Below are 21,294 nucleotides of genomic sequence, written 5' to 3'. Positions count from 1 at the left end.
TCAGACAGATAGATAACCAGTTAACCAGCCAGCCAGATGGCTAGATAGACAGAGATAGATAGATAGATAGATAGATAGATAGAGAGAGAGATCTAGAGAGATAGATAGATTTCGGGGTAGCCGTGGCTACTGGTTAGTGCTTCAGACTTGTAACCGGAGGGTTTCCGGTTCGAACCACGACCAGTAGGCATGGCTGAAATGCCCTTGAGCAACACACCTAACCCCTCACTGCTCCCCGAGCGCCACTGTAGCAAGGCAGCTCACTGCGCCGGGATTAGTGTGTGCTTCACCTCACTGTGTGCTGAGTGTGTTTCCCTAATTCACGGATTGGGATAAATGCAGAGACCAAATTTCCCCTCACGGGATCAAAAGAGTGTATATATACTTATACTACTTATACTTAGATGGCTAGATAGAGAGATAGATATAGACAGACAGATAGACAGTTTTTCATTACTACCAATGACAATGGCTGCCCCCCAAAGTCCTTTCTCTATGCCCACTGAAAGCACTCTGGTGTCCTACCGAAGGACACGTTGACACGGCCTCCAGAGGATCTGTGCTCAGACCAGGCCTGGCTCCAGGAGCCCTGTGTCCCCCTGTGTCCCCCAAACATCTGCCCTCCCTCCTGGGCCTCCACTTGCACCGCTCTGGGCTAGATATGCTGATCCGCTAGATATGCTGATCCGCTCTGGGCTAGATATGCTGATCCGCTCTGGGCTAGATATGCTGATCTGCTCTGGGCTACACTGCAAAAACTGCTTATCTAACAAAATCTAACCAAGTGTTATTAATCTTATATCAAGATAAAAAAAACTAGTTGGTATTGTTTTCAGTATAAAGAGACTTACCTAGTGTAGCAGGGTTAATTATGCTTCCCTGAATTTCCCCATCGTTTCTACAAGTTCTATGGACATATTGTGTAGTTTCCCACGCCTCTGAGGTACAGTAGGTCGTAGGGGGGTGTGGCTTGGGTGTGGCAGGGGTTGGTTCCCACGCTGAAGACCCCTTAAGTGTTCATGTAGCCCCCTCCTCTGCCTCTTTTGCTACTGTCCTGAGGCAGAGGTATGTGGAGTCTTGCATACAATACATCATATCTTTTATATACTTGTATTGTGCATTTTTCACAAATAACTGTTTTCTGGTGTTGCACACCTTATATCTGAGTTACGTTTGTTTTAATCACACTTTTTTATGTTAGCTCGTTACACAATGCATATTACCTCAGTTTTACATGCTACAGTCTGCTAGCGTGGCTGCAGGTGTAGCGGCGTTAACTAGCTAGCTTACAGACCTTCATACTGGTGAATTGACTGAATGTATTTAAGCGTGGGTTACCTGTTTGATTGGCAGGAGCTGTGGCGTGACTGGCTGGCTCCTACCTGATTTGTGTTTGTTTTGTCATTTATTCCAGGTATGCCATGATTGTTTTATGTACTTTTGTTATTGTCTTTTCACATGTACTTTTATGGCGAATCACGCAACTCGTGTCTCGTGGTTTACCGCGCTCTCTTTTGCTACTGTCCTGAGGCAGAGGGCTGTGGCGACTGGCTGGCTCGCTCCTGCCTGATTTGTGTTTGTTTTTGTCATATATTCCAGAGAGCAATAAATATTAAAGCAAAGGTCGGTTGTGGCGTCCATCACTATTCCACTACAACCTGGCATAGGTGATCGAGGGAGGAGAGGCGACCTCTGTTACACTAAGCGCTTTTTTGTGAAATCATTTGACTTAATTAAAAAAAAGTTGACTTATTTTTAAGACATCTCATCTTGAAAACAAGCAAATTTGTCTGCCAGTCGTTAAGCAAAATTGTCCTAAAACAAGCAAATTTGTCTGCCAGTCGTTGAGCAAATTTGTCTTGATAAGACTCCTTAAAATAAGTTAAAGTCTTCTTAAATTAAGTCAAAATGATCTTTTGAGAGGGTGCTAGGTAAGTCTTTTCATACTAAAAACAATACCAAATAGATTTTTTAATCTTAATATAAGATCAATAACACTTGGTTAGAATTCATTTTTTGCAGTGTAGATGTGCTGATCTGCGGGCTAGTTATGGTGATCCGCTCTGGGCTAGATATGGTGATCCGCTCTGGGCTAGATAATGTGATCCGCCTGCTCACTGCTTAAAGTAGCCTTTACCTATGAGTAGCCTAAAGTAGCCTTTACTTTAAAGTAGCCTTTACCTATGAGTAGCCTAAAGTAGCCTTTACCTATGAGTACCTTAAAGTAGCATTTACCTATGAGTACCTTAAAGTAGCCTTTACCTATGAGTACCTTAAAGTAGCCTTAAAGTAGCCTTTACCTATGAGTAGCCTTAAAGTAGCCTTTACCTATGAGTAGCCTTAAATTAGCCTTTACCTATGAGTAGCCTAAAGTAGCCTTTGCCTTAAAGTAGCCTTTACCTATGAGTAGCCTAAAGTAGCCTTTACCTATGAGTAGCCTTAAAGTAGCCTTTACCTATGAGTAGCCTTAAAGTAGCCTTTACCTATGAGTAGCCTGGCACCGGCCATCAGGCGCTGCAGACAGACCAGGAGAGACGGAAGGGAGGGGTCAGTGTTGTGGGGGTCAGTGCTGTAGGATGTGTCTGCTGGTCAGTGCTGTAGGAGGAGAAGGTCGTCTATGTGTCTGCTGGTCAGTGCTGTAGGATGTGTCTGCTGGTCAGTGCTGTAGGATGTATCTGATGTGGCTGCTGGTCAGTGCTGTGGGATGTGTCTGATGTGGCTGCTGGTCAGTGTTGTGGGATGTGTCTGCTGGTCAGTGTTGTGGGATGTGTCTGCTGGTCAGTGCTGTGGGATGTGTCTGATGTGGCTGCTGGTCAGTGCTGTAGGATGTATCTGCTGGTCAGTGTTGTGGGATGTGTCTGCTGGCCGGATGGTAAGTGGTGAATGTGTCCCCCCTCCCCATATATAGCCCCTTCCCCCTTCTTCTGTTTCCTCAACCTGTTACCTATGAGTAGCCTTTACCTTAAAGTAGCCTTAAAGTAGCCTTTACCTATGAGTAGCCTAAAGTAGCCTTTACCTATGAGTACCTTAAAGTAGCATTTACCTATGAGTAGCCTAAAGTAGCCTTTACCTATGAGTACCTTAAAGTAGCCTTTACCTATGAGTACCTTAAAGTAGCCTTAAAGTAGCCTTTACCTATGAGTAGCCTTAAAGTAGCCTTTACCTATGAGTAGCCTTAAATTAGCCTTTACCTATGAGCAGCCTAAAGTAGCCTTTGCCTTAAAGTAGCCTTTACCTATGAGTAGCCTAAAGTAGCCTTTACCTATGAGTAGCCTTAAAGTAGCCTTTACCTATGAGTAGCCTAAAGTAGCCTTTACCTTAAAGTAGCCTTTACCTATGAGTACCCTAAAGTAGCCTTTACCTATGAGTACCTTAAAGTAGCCTTTACCTACTGTATGAGTACCCTAAAGTAGCCTTTACCTATGAGTAGCCTAAAGTAGCCTTTACCTATGAGTACCTTAAAGTAGCCTTTACCTTAAAGTAGCCTTTACCTATGAGTAGCCTAAAGTAGCCTTTACCTATGAGTACCTTAAAGTAGCATTTACCTATGAGTAGCCTAAAGTAGCCTTTACCTATGAGTACCTTAAAGTAGCCTTTACCTATGAGTACCTTAAAGTAGCCTTAAAGTAGCCTTTACCTATGAGTAGCCTTAAAGTAGCCTTTACCTATGAGTAGCCTGGCACCGGCCATCAGGCGCTGCAGACAGACCAGGAGAGACGGAAGGGAGGGGTCAGTGTTGTGGGGGTCAGTGCTGTAGGATGTGTCTGCTGGTCAGTGCTGTAGGAGGAGAAGGTCGTCTATGTGTCTGCTGGTCAGTGCTGTAGGGTGTGTCTGCTGGTCAGTGCTGTAGGATGTATCTGATGTGGCTGCTGGTCAGTGCTGTGGGATGTGTCTGATGTGGCTGCTGGTCAGTGTTGTGGGATGTGTCTGCTGGTCAGTGTTGTGGGATGTGTCTGCTGGTCAGTGCTGTGGGATGTGTCTGATGTGGCTGCTGGTCAGTGCTGTAGGATGTATCTGCTGGTCAGTGTTGTGGGATGTGTCTGCTGGCCGGATGGTAAGTGGTGAATGTGTCCCCCCTCCCCAAATATAGCCCCTTCCCCCTTCTTCTGTTTCCTCAACCTGTTACCTATGAGTAGCCTTTACCTTAAAGTAGCCTTAAAGTAGCCTTTACCTATGAGTAGCCTAAAGTAGCCTTTACCTATGAGTACCTTAAAGTAGCATTTACCTATGAGTAGCCTAAAGTAGCCTTTACCTATGAGTACCTTAAAGTAGCCTTTACCTATGAGTACCTTAAAGTAGCCTTAAAGTAGCCTTTACCTATGAGTAGCCTTAAATTAGCCTTTACCTATGAGCAGCCTAAAGTAGCCTTTGCCTTAAAGTAGCCTTTACCTATGAGTAGCCTAAAGTAGCCTTTACCTATGAGTAGCCTTAAAGTAGCCTTTACCTATGAGTAGCCTAAAGTAGCCTTTACCTTAAAGTAGCCTTTACCTATGAGTACCCTAAAGTAGCCTTTACCTACTGTATGAGTACCCTAAAGTAGCCTTTACCTATGAGTAGCCTAAAGTAGCCTTTACCTATGAGTACCTTAAAGTAGCCTTTACCTTAAAGTAGCCTTTACCTATGAGTAGCCTAAAGTAGCCTTTACTTTAAAGTAGCCTTTACCTATGAGTACCTTAAAGTAGCCTTTACCTATGAGTACCCTAAAGTAGCCTTTAGGACAAGAGAATGTCATTCTCAGATTAGTTGCGCTGAAAACTTGAATAAAGAGAGATCAGCTCTAATAGAGGTTGATTTGATCATTCCATGGCTACATTCTGCTGAAAACCTGTAGTTTAGGGACAAAGTCCCTTGAGGGGATGAATTGTGTGATAAATACATACCAGTTAGGATTTACATTAACATTTTTAATATGACTGTGTAAACTAGATGAAATCAGTCAAAGTGTAGTGTATGTGGCAACAGAAACAAGCTTAAAGAAGAATACATGCAGTAGCATATTGATAAGATGTTTAATCACCTTTAATGTCTTTACTAGTGTTTGTTATGGAAAGAAATACATCTTCATTTAATTTCATTTCAGTCGTTCTGTTCATGTGAATGAAGCTATTATGTAATTTAACGACTGAACTATCCAATGAAGACCCACCCTAAATGCGACTAGGCTCATCAAACGCGCCATTTCCCAATCAGCCAATTAGCCTCCAAATTGGGTGCTCGAGCCTCCCAGCGATACCTTTGGGCTGCAATACTGCATGACGTTACTACTGGTCAAAAGTCCTGTCAATCATAATGCAGATTACGCGGCTACGACCCCGCCCCACTCCACCGACACTGATGGGCGTGTTGCGCGTGAGCTATAGCCAGAGAGGCGTGAACTACTCCCCGTTACACGCGCACCTACTCACACCCGAAGCAACGGAGGAACCTCGTGCTGCACGTCTCCCTTTCCACAGGTCTGTGTTGTGACTGTGTTGACGTGCGCGTGTGACCCGAGGCAAGGCAAATTAGCGAGAAACCCCTTCCTGTTGGGTTTGGGTACATTTCGCGGTGTGGCATCTCGCACAGGTGCTTCACGGGAGAGCCACGGCACGGAAGCCTGGGCGGACCTCCCGGCGGTGTAGAAGCGAATAGGTGGTGAATGCTGATCGCACCGGTTGCATGCCGTTGCCTCTCCTCGCGGACGCTACCCACACCATCGCCCTTAGCGTTGAGGTGTTGAAGCAATAGGGCATTTCTGCCATGGCACATCGACTGAGATAGACGCGCGGGGACACTAACGCACACGTATAGCCCGAGGCAGACATTTGGACGCTTGGCTAGTTTACCCACCTACATTCCACATGCCGGATCTTAAGGACCCAAGCATGGCAAGCATGGCCAAGTTCAAGAAGGACAAGGAGATCATCGCGGAGTACGAGAGCCAGGTGAAAGGTGAGTTCACACGCACACACACACACACGCATGTTTAGACTGTGTGATGCTGCAGGTACACTCCCAGCTGGGCGCTCCTAAGGAGTGTGTGTGTGTGTGTGAGAGTCAGTGAGTGTGAGGTGTATGTTTCTTTCCCTTCGCACTGGACACAGAAGGGTCATGAGACGTTTAGCTTGGGGTGCGGAACTCCATCCAAAATCGCCGCCAGCTGAGTTGTAGTCTGTATCCACACTCGGGCTAGTAGTGTGTGTGTAGTGTGTGCCAGAACGGGCTAGAACGCGCTGTGTCCCGTGCTGTCGGTGGCGAGGTGTGAGCCTCCCTAGTTACACTGCGCACACAGCCACCGGTCGGTACGCGAGCGCAGCGGGGATGAGTGCAACCATGTTTGATCGATAAAATCGGATACCGTGGAGCATGCGGGTGCCATGGCAACCGATTCTACCCACTCCGGTTGTGGAAAGGTGTATGCGCGTGCACTCCTCCCGGTTTCTAGGGAGATTAAGAATCAGCCGGCCACCTCCATACCGCCAGCTCTGTAGGTTTTGAATGTGTACATTTCTTACACACACACACACACACACACACACACACACACACACACACACGGTCGCTTTTGAACCCTGGGGCTTTATGACCTTTATTTATCATTCATTAATGATCAATGGTGAGGCTCCATTACTTACAGCTGCTGTGCATTCCAAGCTGCTTGTGTGTGTGTGTGTGTGTGTGTCAGTCGGTCTGTCTGTCGGTGGAGTGCTGGTTCAGCTATTGTGCAGGTATGAGCCACTCGCCACATTAGGTGTGCACATTTTGTTGTGCGTGCGTGTGTGTCGTGTGTGTGTGTGTGTGTGGTTCTCATTAATGCAGCACATGTGCACTGCAGCAACACACTATTGCCAGGCAGTTTTAGCGAGACATGGATCTGTGTGTGTGTGTGTGTGTGCAGGCATTCATGCGCTTATGCGTGTGAGTGTGTGTGTCCAGGCGTTCGTGCGCATATGTGTGTATGATGTGTGTATGATGTGTGTATGTAACGCGCCTGGCGTGTGTGTGTGTGAGCGTTCGTACGATGCGTATGTGAGTGAGTGTGTGTACGTGTGTGAGTGTGTGTGTGTGTGTCCGTCCAGGCGTTCGTGCGCTATATGTGTGTGTGTGTGTGTGTGTATGTGTGTGTGTGTGTGTGTGTGTCCAGGCGTTCGTGTGCATATGTGTGTGTGTGTCCAGGCGTTCGTGTGCATATGTGTGTGTGTGTCCAGGCGTTCATGTGTGTGTGTGTGTGTGTGTCCAGGCGTTCGTGTGCGTATGTGTGTGCATGTGGACTTACAAGGGAGTGTTCCCTCACCCTAAAAGAAAAAAAACCATCAGCCTTCTGCTGTGTGTCCTGGTTCCCTGGCTGCTGGCCAAGTGTGTGTGTGTGTGTGTGTGTGTGTGTGTTGCCTAGGAGTAAGGCTGACCAATGGGTGAGCACTAGAGTAGAAGAGGGATCCCGGGAAAGCTCTGGAATGCTGGGGAGTGTTGTGTGTGTGTGTGTGTGTGTGTGTGTATGGAGAGAATGTCACGTCCATCACTGTGACAGATGCATAGTCATGAGGTGTGTGTGTGTGTGTGTGTGTGTGGTCATGAGGGATATCACTGGTATTCTTAAATCTGCAGACCTATTCATATTTATTCATCTATACACTCTCACACAGACAGCATGTGTTTTGAGCTGACCTTGAGATGCAGTCTCCCTCTGGTGTGTGTGTGTTAGAGTGTGTCATGAAATGATAGGAAATGGTTCTGTTTGTTGTAGGAAGGGTGATGGATAGAATTCAGGACTTGACCCTAGCACGCACACACACACACACACGGACACTCAACTCATGTGAGCGCATGCACAATTTAAACATTCCTTATGTTCCATATTCACCGCACACAGGCACGCCACCCCGGTCAGATATGAAGGAAAGCTGCTGATGCAGAGATGTGGTATTAAAGGCTACATTCCAGAGTAGCGGTGACATTCTGTGTGTGTGTGTGTGTGTGTGTGTGATAAGAGAGAGAGGGCGGTGGTGTGGGATACGTGGTGTGAATGCTAATTGAGAGCAGCAGAGTTTTTGCCTTATCAGCAAGTAGCAGCATTATCTGTGTGTTGTGCTCAGTAATGCAGTGACACTGGCAAGAGAGTTTACACTCTAGCAGTGACACACACACACATGCGGGTTAGGATATCAGCCTCTTATTGTGAACTGTTTTCCATGCCGCACCCAAATATTTTTTAATTTTTTGCATTAATTTTAATTTGTGTGTGTGCGTGCGTGTGTGTATCGGAGGTACACACTCATTCCATTTCTGTGTACATCTAATTAGATCTGATGTGCACTTGGGGAGCTGGCAGGAGGCCAACTTGCTGCACATGTGCAGCTGAAGTTCTGAAACACACACACACACATGCCTGATGCATAAATGGATGCTTAGATGGATGGATGGACGGACAGGGAGATGGACAGATAGATGTATGGATGAGCAGACAGGACAAACCTAACAAGCACTTTCCATTAGAGTCTCCACCTCACACTGGTCAATAGAAATGTGCTGATGCATCACAACACAACTGACCCTAGTACAGTGCTCTTGCTACATAACTGACCCTAGTACAGTGCTCTTGCTACATAACTGACCCTAGTACACTGCTCTTGCTACATAACTGACCCTAGTACAGTGCTCTTGCTACATAACTGACCCTAGTACACTGCTCTTGCTACATAACTGACCCTAGTACACTGCTCTTGCTCCTTAAACGCCTACATAAATGGATGGCTAAGCGAGGGGACTAGTAATGGATGAATGGTATTTTTTGGAAAAAGAGGCCAGACAAATAAAATCAGATGGAACAGGTTAGAGGAAGCCATGTATATTCCACACACATCAATAACACACACTCCTAGAGTAGTCCAAAAGTAGAAGCTAACATAAACACACACTTGTGTGGCTTGTGTGATCCCTTTCCACAGTACATTTTGAATTCATGACCGCTTTATTGTTGGCCATCTCTGGCTGTTCTTGTGTGAGGTTGGGTTCTTTCTCAGACCGCATATCAGGATATTACTTGGGATGCGCACACACACACACACACACACACACAGAGAGAGAGAGAGAGTGTGTGTGGATGCACTTGGCATGCATAATCGCACACACACACACAGAGAGAGTGTGTGTGGATGCACTTGGCATGCATAATGTTAATTTTTTACTGCCTATAATAATAACAACAATATTATTTTATAACTTATTTTGGACGATTATGGACACTGATACATAACCATATATTACTCTTATTCTGATGGCCTATCTATAATAGCATTCCAAATGACAATTTTCAAATATTTGACATTCATAACTATTCAAAACACATTTTCAAGTATAAATGCCAAATTCATCATCCTACTTCCCTGACCCCATCAGACAGACTCATTAGCAAAAATGTTCATATTTGCTGATGCTGCAATTCATTTCTTAAATAACACACAAGTTTAAGAATTCCTCAATACTTATTGTACTGGGTACCCAGTTAGCGTTAAGGGGGTTTAGCATTGAGGGGGTTTAGCATTTAGTAACCAGTTATCATTAAGTAAGGGATAATGTATAGAACGCCGGTCATTATTCGGAGATAGGTCCCCAAGTTGAATTGGAGGGAACCAGGGTCTTGTTCACCCTGAAGGACCTATCTCCGACAATGACGGCGTTCTGATTATCCCTTAAACTACTACCAAAGCGACACAATAAACTCCCCAATGATATGACTCTTTAGCCTACATAGCCTAGGCTATAGCCTATTTGTTACCGTTTCATCATGGCTTTTGCTGAGAAACAAATAGTTACATAACAACACGCTGAACTTGAATCAAACATTCTTTAGAACACAGCTGATCAACGTCTGCTTTCACTTTTGAATGAAGTTCCAATCCTTGCGTAGTGATATGAAAGAATTGACTTAGAAGCACAAAGCCATTTTCCTTGACAGCGGTCTGTTATACTTAGCAACGGTCTGTTATTCAGAATTAGCAGACCGCCGAACGTTGGGAAGGCCCATTCAAGTGAATGGAGCATTCTGCAGCACAATGAAGAGCCGTGTAATAAGAAGGTTTAGCATTTAGGACCCAGGTAGCATTGAGGGGGTTTAGCATTTAGTACCCAGTTAGCATTAAGGGGGTTTAGCATTTAGTACCCAGTTAGCATTAAGAGGGTTTAGTATTTAGTACCCAGTTGGCATTAAGAGGATTTAGTACCCAGTTAGCATTAAGGGGGTTTAGCATTTAGCACCCGGTTAGCACAAAACTGACCTGTCATGCTCTTATCCGCGCCAGTGTTACATAGTGCACTACCAGGCATCCCAGATCGGCTCGGTCAGAGACTCTCTTCTCTGTATCGTAGGTCAGTGTGGTGTATCAGTATGGCAGTTTGAAGCCATTATTTTGAAATAGAATAGCTACATCATATTGCTGTAAGTTTTTATCAGCTGATATCAGTCACACTCATATCATGGTGCATCCCTAGATGACCTCGAGTGACCTAGAATGAGCTCTCTAGCCTCCATGCATGTGTGGAGCAGGGCTCTGTGCTGATGTGTTGATGTGGGGAGCAGGGTTCTGTGCTGATGTGTTGATGTGGGGAGTAGGGCTCTGTGTTGATGTGATTGAATTGAAGGTGTTGTTAGCAGTCACTGAACTGTAAGTACTGAAGCTGGAGTGCTTATCGTTAGCCACTATTGGACTGTGAGCTTTGTGTGATATGTATCACTTCACATGTGAGCTTTGTGTGGTATGAACACTTCTCATGTGAGCTTTGTGTGGTATGAACACTTCTCATGTGAGCTTTGTGTGGTATGAACACTTCTCATGTGAGCTTTGTGTGGTATGAACACTTCTCATGTGAGCTTTGTGTGGTATGTAGCCTATCGCTTAAGGATTTCAATGCAACCCAACTATTTATCTTGTGAGTGAAATTAGATTGATTGCTAAGCATGAACTTTCTCTTCTCTGTGTAAACACAATCTGGTGTGAAGAGAGATGGATAGGACATCTACAGCAGAACCAATTTTTGAAACCTTACATTATTTGAATATAGGGGTCATTCCACGTCAATTCAAGCAGGGCCCACGCACTTCGGTCTCAAAAAATCTGAAAAAATTACCAGGTGTACCTATGTTACCCAGGAGACACACTGTAAAATTACTCTTATGTAAGATCAATACTTTCCAAGATGCGACCAGTTTTACTGGGGAGGTGTCGATTTTGTTGGGGCTCTTTTTGTCAAAGTTCACAAGCCCACAGCGCAAGAACTAAACCATGTAGGAGGCTCAAATTTTGCATGCTGGTACATGAATAGGAATAGTATGTAGCAAAATCGTCACGTTTGGTCTGGATAATCCTGCATGGTCATAGCTGTCCCTCAAAGTTGATACAAATTTTATTGGAGTTTTTGGCTGGGCTCTGTTTAAGCCTTCAGAAGACATATTTGTACTCAACATGTCAATGGGGCATTTTGCCCATGTTCAGGGTGGAAAATAAAAAAGAAAGATTTGCATAAGAAAAGTCAAATTGGTGTTTTTAAAAAGAATGGATCATGGAGAATAAGGAAAAACCTATTTAAAAAATCTTTGTATATTCCCACAAGGTGTTTTGGTGCTCTGAAAATGATAACCAAAATGATTTTTCAGACTTGAGGAGAGTGAGGTCTGCTGTTCAGACCCCGAATGGATTTTTTTTCTGTTCATTTTATGTTCATAAATCAAGTCATGTACAAAATAAATCATGTTGAGTACAAATATGTCTTCTGAAGGCTTAAACAGAGCCCAGCCAAAAACTCCAATAAAATTTGTATCAACTTTGGCTGTATCTTGGAAAGTATTGATCTTAGTAGAAGAGTAATTTTACAGTGTGTCTCCTGGGTAACATAGGTACACCTGATAATTTTTTCAGAATTGTTGAGACCTAAGTGCGCGTGCCCTGGTTGAACTGACGTGGAATGACACATAGACTAGTAGACTGGTGCTTACGGTCACCGGTTCAATCCCCAGTGGGAACACGTGCAGTGTAAACCTGCACTGTTGATTGGAATGAAAGCATCTCCTCCATGTATGAATCTGAATATAACATTAAGCATTACAGCAAGCAAATGCCAGATCCACATTAGATTTAGAGAACATGATAACGCCATTAGATTTAGAGAACATGATAACGGCATTAAACACGTTCCCTCCCTGTGGACAGCAGCTGATATTACACCTCTCAGATCAGCCTCTGTAACATTAACAGCCTCTGTGTAACATTATTTACACATGAATCTCTCCATCATCACATATGATGGCGTACACTGATATTCACGCCAGTAGAGCTTGTATTGCCTTAGAAATGAAGCCTGGGTCCGATGGGGAATATTGTTTCATTCGGCTACTCGGATGCCTGCAGAGGGTAAATGAATTGGAAGGAAATCTGCAGTCAGATCAGAGGAGAGGAGACGCCGGAGAGAGATTCTCTTCCAGAAAACAATGAGTGCACAGAACGCTGTGCGTGATCAGAGCTACGCTTTTGACATTGGCGCCAATGACTGCACAGAACGCTGTGCGTGATAAGAGCTATGCTTTTGACATTGGCGCCAATCTCAAATAAGTGGAAAGTGCCTTTTAATGAGCACGACTATAGAAAGGGAGTCTGGATCTTTTCATTTTCAGCGTGTTGCGTCTCCAACCCCCAGGAGAGAGTCTCCCTGTGTGGCTGCAGATGTTCCAGATGCTCACAGATCATTCTGAAGGCGTGAAGCAGCGACAGCCAGCAGGGGCCTATAAGAGGCTGTACCTGTGAGAGACCAGGAGAGACGCAGGGGCCTATAAGAGGCTGTACCTGTGAGAGACCAGGAGAGACCAGGGGCCTATAAGAGGCTGTACCTGTGAGAGACGCAGGGGCCTATAAGAGGCTGTACCTGGGAGAGACCAGGAGAGACCAGGGGCCTATAAGAGGCTGTACCTGTGAGAGACGCAGGGGCCTATAAGAGGCTGTACCTGGGAGAGACCAGGAGAGACCAGGGGCCTATAAGAGGCTGCACCTGTGAGAGACCAGGAGAGACCAGGGGCCTATAAGAGGCTGTACCTGGGAGAGACCAGGAGAGACCAGGGGCCTATAAGAGGCTGCACCTGTGAGAGACCAGGAGAGACCAGGGGCCTATAAGAGGCTGCACCTGTGAGAGATCTCAGAGACGCAGCGCAAGGCCCCATAATAAAAGCGAGGGAGGAAGGAGGTGGTCAGAGAACAGGATGGAGGTGTGAAGGTGGTGGTGGTGGTGGTGATGATGGTGGTGCTGATGAGGGTGGTGGTGATGATGATGGTGGTGATGATGGTGTTGATGGTGATGGTGATGGTGATGGTGATGATGAGGGTGGTGGTGGTGGTGATGATGGTGGTGGTGGTGATGATGATGGTGGTGCTGATGAGGGTGCTGATGAGGGTGGTGGTGGTGATGATGGTGGTGATGATGGTGTTGATGAGGGTGATGGTGGTGGTGATGATGAGGGTGGTGGTGGTGGTGGTGGTGATGAGGGTGGTGGTGATGATGAGGAGGGTGGTGGTGGTGATGATGAAGGTGGTGGTGATGGTGGTGATGGTGGTGATGATGAGGAGGGTGGTGGTGATGGTGGTGATGATGATGGTGGTGATGATGGTGTTGATGAGGGTGATGGTGGTGGTGATGATGGTGGTGATGATGAGGGTGGTGGTGGTGGTGATGAGGGTGGTGGTGGTGGTGGTGATGGTGGTGATGATGGTGGTGATGGTGGTGATGGTGGTGATGGTGGTGATGATGAGGGTGGTGGTGGTGATGAGGGTGGTGATGATGGTGGTGGTGATGGTGGTGATGGTGATGATGGTGGTGATGATGGTGGTGATGGTGGTGGTGGTGGTGATGAGGGTGGTGGTGGTGATGGTGGTGCTGCGCCCAGGTGCAAGTGGATGCAAAGGGAAAAAAGAGATTACAGGAGCGCCCAAAGGTGGATTAATGCATAGAGCGCTTCCCAAAGCGTGTGATTTTATTAAACCTATACAGAGCGTTTCCTGTGCGTGGATTAAACCTATACAGAGCGTTTGCTGTGCGTGGATTAAACCTAGTCCAAGACTGAACACTTTGCCCAATGGAGAGACCAGGGGCCTATAAGAGGCTGTACCTGGGAGAGACCAGGAGAGACCAGGGGCCTATAAGAGGCTGTACCTGTGAGAGACCAGGAGAGACCAGGGGCCTATAAGAGGCTGTACCTGTGAGAGACCAGGAGAGACCAGGGGCCTATAAGAGGCTGTACCTGTGAGAGACCAGGAGAGACCAGGGGCCTATAAGAGGCTGTACCTGGGAGAGACCAGGAGAGACCAGGGGCCTATAAGAGGCTGTACCTGTGAGAGACCAGGAGAGACCAGGGGCCTATAAGAGGCTGTACCTGTGAGAGACCAGGAGAGACCAGGGGCCTATAAGAGGCTGTACCTGTGAGAGACCAGGAGAGACCAGGGGCCTATAAGAGGCTGTACCTGGGAGAGACCAGGAGAGACCAGGGGCCTATAAGAGGCTGTACCTGTGAGAGACCAGGAGAGACCAGGGGCCTATAAGAGGCTGTACCTGTGAGAGACCAGGAGAGACCAGGGGCCTATAAGAGGCTGTACCTGTGAGAGACCAGGAGAGACCAGGGGCCTATAAGAGGCTGTACCTGGGAGAGACCAGGAGAGACCAGGGGCCTATAAGAGGCTGTACCTGTGAGAGACCAGGAGAGACCAGGGGCCTATAAGAGGCTGTACCTGTGAGAGACCAGGAGAGACCAGGGGCCTATAAGAGGCTGTACCTGTGAGAGACCAGGAGAGACCAGGGGCCTATAAGAGGCTGTACCTGTGAGAGACCAGGAGAGACCAGGGGCCTATAAGAGGCTGTACCTGTGAGAGACCAGGAGAGACCAGGGGCCTATAAGAGGCTGTACCTGTGAGAGACCAGGAGAGACCAGGGGCCTATAAGAGGCTGTACCTGTGAGAGACCAGGAGAGACCAGGGGCCTATAAGAGGCTGTACCTGGGAGAGACCAGGAGAGACCAGGGGCCTATAAGAGGCTGTACCTGTGAGAGACCAGGAGAGACCAGGGGCCTATAAGAGGCTGTACCTGTGAGAGACCAGGAGAGACCAGGGGCCTATAAGAGGCTGTACCTGTGAGAGACCAGGAGAGACCAGGGGCCTATAAGAGGCTGTACCTGGGAGAGACCAGGAGAGACCAGGGGCCTATAAGAGGCTGTACCTGGGAGAGACCAGGAGAGACCAGGGGCCTATAAGAGGCTGTACCTGTGAGAGACCAGGAGAGACCAGGGGCCTATAAGAGGCTGTACCTGTGAGAGACCAGGAGAGACCAGGGGCCTATAAGAGGCTGTACCTGTGAGAGACCAGGAGAGACCAGGGGCCTATAAGAGGCTGTACCTGTGAGAGACCAGGAGAGACCAGGGGCCTATAAGAGGCTGTACCTGTGAGAGACCAGGAGAGACCAGGGGCCTATAAGAGGCTGTACCTGGGAGAGACCAGGAGAGACCAGGGGCCTATAAGAGGCTGTACCTGGGAGAGACCAGGAGAGACCAGGGGCCTATAAGAGGCTGTACCTGTGAGAGACCAGGAGAGACCAGGGGCCTATAAGAGGCTGTACCTGTGAGAGACCAGGAGAGACCAGGGGCCTATAAGAGGCTGTACCTGTGAGAGACCAGGAGAGACCAGGGGCCTATAAGAGGCTGTACCTGTGAGAGACCAGGAGAGACCAGGGGCCTATAAGAGGCTGTACCTGGGAGAGACCAGGAGAGACCAGGGGCCTATAAGAGGCTGTACCTGTGAGAGACCAGGAGAGACCAGGGGCCTATAAGAGGCTGTACCTGTGAGAGACCAGGAGAGACCAGGGGCCTATAAGAGGCTGTACCTGTGAGAGACCAGGAGAGACCAGGGGCCTATAAGAGGCTGTACCTGTGAGAGACCAGGAGAGACCAGGGGCCTATAAGAGGCTGTACCTGTGAGAGACCAGGAGAGACCAGGGGCCTATAAGAGGCTGTACCTGGGAGAGACCAGGAGAGACCAGGGGCCTATAAGAGGCTGTACCTGTGAGAGACCAGGAGAGACCAGGGGCCTATAAGAGGCTGTACCTGGGAGAGACCAGGAGAGACCAGGGGCCTATAAGAGGCTGTACCTGGGAGAGACCAGGAGAGACCAGGGGCCTATAAGAGGCTGTACCTGTGAGAGACCAGGAGAGACCAGGGGCCTATAAGAGGCTGTACCTGGGAGAGACCAGGAGAGACCAGGGGCCTATAAGAGGCTGTACCTGTGAGAGACCAGGAGAGACCAGGGGCCTATAAGAGGCTGTACCTGTGAGAGACCAGGAGAGACCAGGGGCCTATAAGAGGCTGTACCTGTGAGAGACCAGGAGAGACCAGGGGCCTATAAGAGGCTGTACCTGTGAGAGACCAGGAGAGACCAGGGGCCTATAAGAGGCTGTACCTGGGAGAGACCAGGAGAGACCAGGGGCCTATAAGAGGCTGTACCTGTGAGAGACCAGGAGAGACCAGGGGCCTATAAGAGGCTGTACCTGGGAGAGACCAGGAGAGACCAGGGGCCTATAAGAGGCTGTACCTGTGAGAGACCAGGAGAGACCAGGGGCCTATAAGAGGCTGTACCTGTGAGAGACCAGGAGAGACCAGGGGCCTATAAGAGGCTGTACCTGTGAGAGACCAGGAGAGACCAGGGGCCTATAAGAGGCTGTACCTGTGAGAGACCAGGAGAGACCAGGGGCCTATAAGAGGCTGTACCTGTGAGAGACCAGGAGAGACCAGGGGCCTATAAGAGGCTGTACCTGTGAGAGACCAGGAGAGACCAGGGGCCTATAAGAGGCTGTACCTGGGAGAGACCAGGAGAGACCAGGGGCCTATAAGAGGCTGTACCTGGGAGAGACCAGGAGAGACCAGGGGCCTATAAGAGGCTGTACCTGTGAGAGACCAGGAGGATGCCCTTAGACCAGGTTGGTGTTCCTGGGGGCAAGCCTATATTTCAGGCCCAAATGATCCAGTTGATACATTGGGAGGTTAGTGTGTTGTATGCTTCATAAAATGCACATGTACAAAAAAACTCAACTATAATCAGATAAAAGGGGTTAGAGAAGAAGATAGTTAATCAGGGATCAGTTACCACATAAAAGCAGAAAAATGACACTAAATGTATATGTCTGGCCAGTATAACATGTTCGCGAGATCAGCCATCAACTGCTGCTCCCCCTGTTGGTATCATCTGGATAAGCGCTCATTAGCTCCTCCCCCTGTTGGTATCATCTGGATAAGCGCCCATTAGCTCCTCCCCCTGATAAGCGCTCATTAGCTCCTCCCCCTGTTGGTATCATCTGGATAAGCGCTCATTAGCTCCTCCCCCTGTTGGTATCATCTGGATAAGCGCCCATTAGCTCCTCCCCCTGATAAGCGCTTTTTAGCTCCTCCCCCTGTTGGTATCATCTGGATAAGCGCCCATTAGCTCCTCCCCCTGTTGGTATCATCTGGATAAGCGCTCAATAGCTCCAGATCCAGCTCAGTTGGAGTCCAATGGAACAGTTCCAGACCACAACGAACTCACTAAATGTGGGTTTGGCAGAGCCAAGGTTTCTGGTCACAGCAACTCTGCTCAGCCACTGTGTAGTGTCAAGAAATGCAAAGATATTTGAAGGTGTGAAAGGAAGACAATGAGCAAATGCAAAGATATTTGAATGTGTGAAAGAAAGATCAGGTCAAGTCAAATTTATTTCTATAGTGCAGACGGCTGAGCTGCACCAAAGTGCTTCACAATAAAGTGCTAAGTGCAATAAGCAAAAGAATGCCCTAAGGCAGAGGGGGAAAACAATAAGGAAATGCAAAGATATTTGAATGTGTGAAAGGAAGACAATAAGTAAATGCAAAGATATTTGAATGTGTGAAAGAAAGACAATGAGCAACAGCAGCACTTGTAAAAGCATGTGGTCACTTCCCTGTAAGGCCACCTGTATGACTAAAACAGAGATGAGGGGAATAAATACGTTCAGTTCAGTGTGCATGTTTGAAGTGGCAGGTAAGTAGATGGTTTAAGAGCCAGGAGATGCTTTTAGGCCGGTGGAATGCCATGATGAGACATTTGGTCTAGATCAGGGGTTCCCAAACTTTTCCACGACAAGGCCCCCCAAATACAACTAGGTTCTGTTCAAGGACCCCCTTGATGTGTTATTAAACCCATCGACAATACTACGGCAAATGTAAAAAATACATTAAGCTAATCCCTGTGAATTATTTTAGCCACAAGCACTTCAATGATGGAGCATACAGTGTAAAAATTGCATTGGGGCTTTCTGCTGTGAGAGTATCACTCTACTATTATTCCCAGTTATTATCATGGAAAAATATAATATTCCAGGATATCGACAAATTTATTATAATGGCGTTGTATTTTTTCAAATGTATTTATTTGTTGCTTTTTTTTTTTCCTTCCAACTTGTTGAGCCCCTGGCACCCCCTAGCAATCCCCTGTGGGGCCCTGGCCCCCTTTAAAAACACTGGGCTAGATTAAGGTGAAATGCTGGGTGTCTGCAAACATGAGCACCAATGAGAACATCGAAGCTCCCTGGATGAGGAGGGAATAAAGGATAAAGGATAAAGATAAGGATGATAAGAGGAGAAAAGGATAAGGATGAGAGAAGGAGAGGATGAGGAGGAAAATGAGGAAAGTGGGAGGAGGAGGATAAGGAGAATGAGAAGGAGAGAAGGAGAGGATGAGAAGGAGAGGATGAGGAGGAGAGGATGAGAAGAAGGAGGAGAGGATGAGTGGAGGAGGAGGAGGAGGAGTGGATGAGGAGGAGGAGTGGAGGAGGAGGAGGAGGAGGAGGAGGAGAGGATGAGGAGGAGGAGAGGATGAGAAGAAGGAGGAGAGGATGAGGAGAAGGAGGGGAGGATGAGAGGATGGAGAGAGTGCTCTGTGTGGGGGGGGGGGTTTAAGATCGTCTTGGTAGTGTATAGGTCTAATTGAGTGCCTGTCACTTTAAGACGTTCGTGATTAACACAGTTAACGTTGTTGGCTGCTGATGTGTGGATGCAATTCATAACGTTTTCTGCATAGTTAAAATAAAGGTTTCTACTTCTCCTTGGGACAAGCACTTTTGAATTTTGGAAAACACTTTTCCATTTACATCGGGATTTTGCAAACATTCAGTGTCAAAGTCAATAAAATGAGCCCTTCAACGAAATTGACATGCAGCTGTAAGTAGGCTAAGCATACTAAATTCGACATCCAAACAGTATTCAGCAGTACGTTAGCTTTGAGGTACTGCTTGATTTCATAACTTAACTTAGTTTAGTCTCTTCAATGTAGCCTACTATGTTGTGATAAGACCTTAGCAGAGTTAACTTGAATGCAGCAGTTTTGAACAAATTTGTGCAGCATTGTCACGATGCTAAGCGGATTTAATAGCAATTTAGCCAGCCATGTTCTATGCAATGCTTCTATGTAGCAACAACAATCCTTCAACAATCGTGAATATTTTGTTAAATGCATGCAGAGGGAGGCAGCAGACTCGAGGAGAGAGCGGGGGCAGCTGGCTACAAGAGAGAGCGGGCGGGGCAAGGAAAGGCTCGTGGGCGTAAAAAGCGCAGCTCAATGGCAATGCAAGGATTTGACCTTATATTTAATTTAAATTAAATTCTATTCTTTTATATATATATATATATATATATATATATATATATATATATATATATATATATATATATATATATATAACCCAAGATGCTCTGAAAGAGAAGCACACAGCATACTATTGGACTATTCTTCCTTGTAAGACAGCGGAGTCCATTAGTGACGGTTATTCTTGGCCAGCCGATGCTACGGCCAGCCTTTAATTCATATATTATTTATGGCGCTTGTTATATCCACGATTAATTAACTGGAGTCATGGGCCATTTGTTTGGGGCGGCCATGTTTCATCTAATAACGGTGTGTGACGGGCAGCATTCCACTCATGTCCTTTTCCTGTCAAAAGGAATCCTTCAGATCATCGTACATTTTTTTGCAATGTACACCAGAGGGATGTTAAATTCCTGGTGCTGTAGTTTAGTTTGGGGATTTCCAGTCAAGCGGCCAACCAACTATTCACCATCAAAAAAAAACCACCAACAAAGTGACATTTGTGGGCAAAGAGCATCACCAACTGAACAGCCTTTGAGAGTATTTCACTGGAGTCGCCACGGACACCGCGCATCATTAGTACCACAACACTCCCAGGGTGCACCTCACCGCGTCATCAACAGGGTTAGGCTAACCAGGGCTAACCAGGGTGCACCTCACCGCGTCATCAACAGGACACGAGCATCGTCTGGTCGCACACATTAGCCCTTGTTGTCCAAAAGCAGGATACGGACAGCAGCATTTGCCCTCTAATTAGGAACAGGACACCGAGGCAGCTTTGCTTACACAACAGAAACAATCGCACAACCTGCTGCAGAACAGTGGAACAGAGTGGAGACCGGAGGAGCGTACTGTACCAGGCTCTGCAGAACAGTGGAACAGAGTGGAGAACGGAGGAGCGTACTAGTCTCTGCAGAACAGTGGAACAGAGTGGAGAAGCGGAGGGCGTGCACTAGTCTCTGCAGAACAGTGGGCAGAGTGGAGAACGGAGGGCGTGGAACAGGCTCTGCAGAACAGTGGAACAGAGTGGAGAACGGAGGAGCGTACTAGTCTCTGCAGAACAGTGGAACAGAGTGGAGAACGGAGGAGCGTACTGTACCAGGCTCTGCAGAACAGTGGAACAGAGTGGAGAACGGAGGAGCGTACTGTACCAGGCTCTGCAGACAGCTGGCCTCATCACACACACACACACACACACAGAAGGTGTGAGATAGCAGGGCTCCTGCTCACAGCAACACCTAAATATAGATGGAACCATACATCATGTGCTGAACAGAACACACACACACACACACACACACACACACACACACACACAGATGATTTCTTTCAGAGATATCTGCTTTAGTTAGCGATGGGGTAAAGAGTGTGTGTGTCTTGAAAAGGTGAAGCTAGGTCATCGTTAATCACACTCAATCTGTTAACTATGGGAAATTACATTTTCATGACTGTGTGTGCACGCACGTGTGTGTTTGGAAAGATAGTTGTATATGTGAAAGGCAAGTCTACAACCAGCACACTGACCCCATTAGATCTCTCTCTCTCTCTCTCTCTCTCTCTCTCTCTCTCACTCACACACACACACACACACACACACTCACACTGTAATTAGAATTAAATTTCCTAAATTTAACAAAGTCTGTGTGAT

General features: G+C 47.0%; 1 protein-coding gene across 1 annotated transcript in view; it reads left to right on the top strand.

Annotated features, from left to right (window-relative positions):
* Nucleotides 1-5,378: 5,378 nt before the first annotated feature.
* The window catches only part of LOC125288906 (SLIT-ROBO Rho GTPase-activating protein 1-like), a 99,108-nt gene continuing 83,192 nt past the window's right edge, over nucleotides 5,379-21,294 (top strand). Inside the window, exon 1 of the mRNA XM_048235612.1 lies at nucleotides 5,379-5,931. Within this exon, the coding sequence (XP_048091569.1) occupies nucleotides 5,841-5,931 (91 nt within the window). The 5' untranslated portion in view covers nucleotides 5,379-5,840. The remainder of the gene's footprint in view (nucleotides 5,932-21,294) is intronic.

This window comes from Alosa alosa, chromosome 23 (genome assembly GCF_017589495.1).
Source record: "Alosa alosa isolate M-15738 ecotype Scorff River chromosome 23, AALO_Geno_1.1, whole genome shotgun sequence".
In the NCBI taxonomy this organism is placed as follows: domain Eukaryota; kingdom Metazoa; phylum Chordata; class Actinopteri; order Clupeiformes; family Clupeidae; genus Alosa; species Alosa alosa.
The sequence above is the reverse complement of the archived record's forward strand: the minus strand, read 5'-3'. Positions and strand labels throughout refer to the sequence as shown.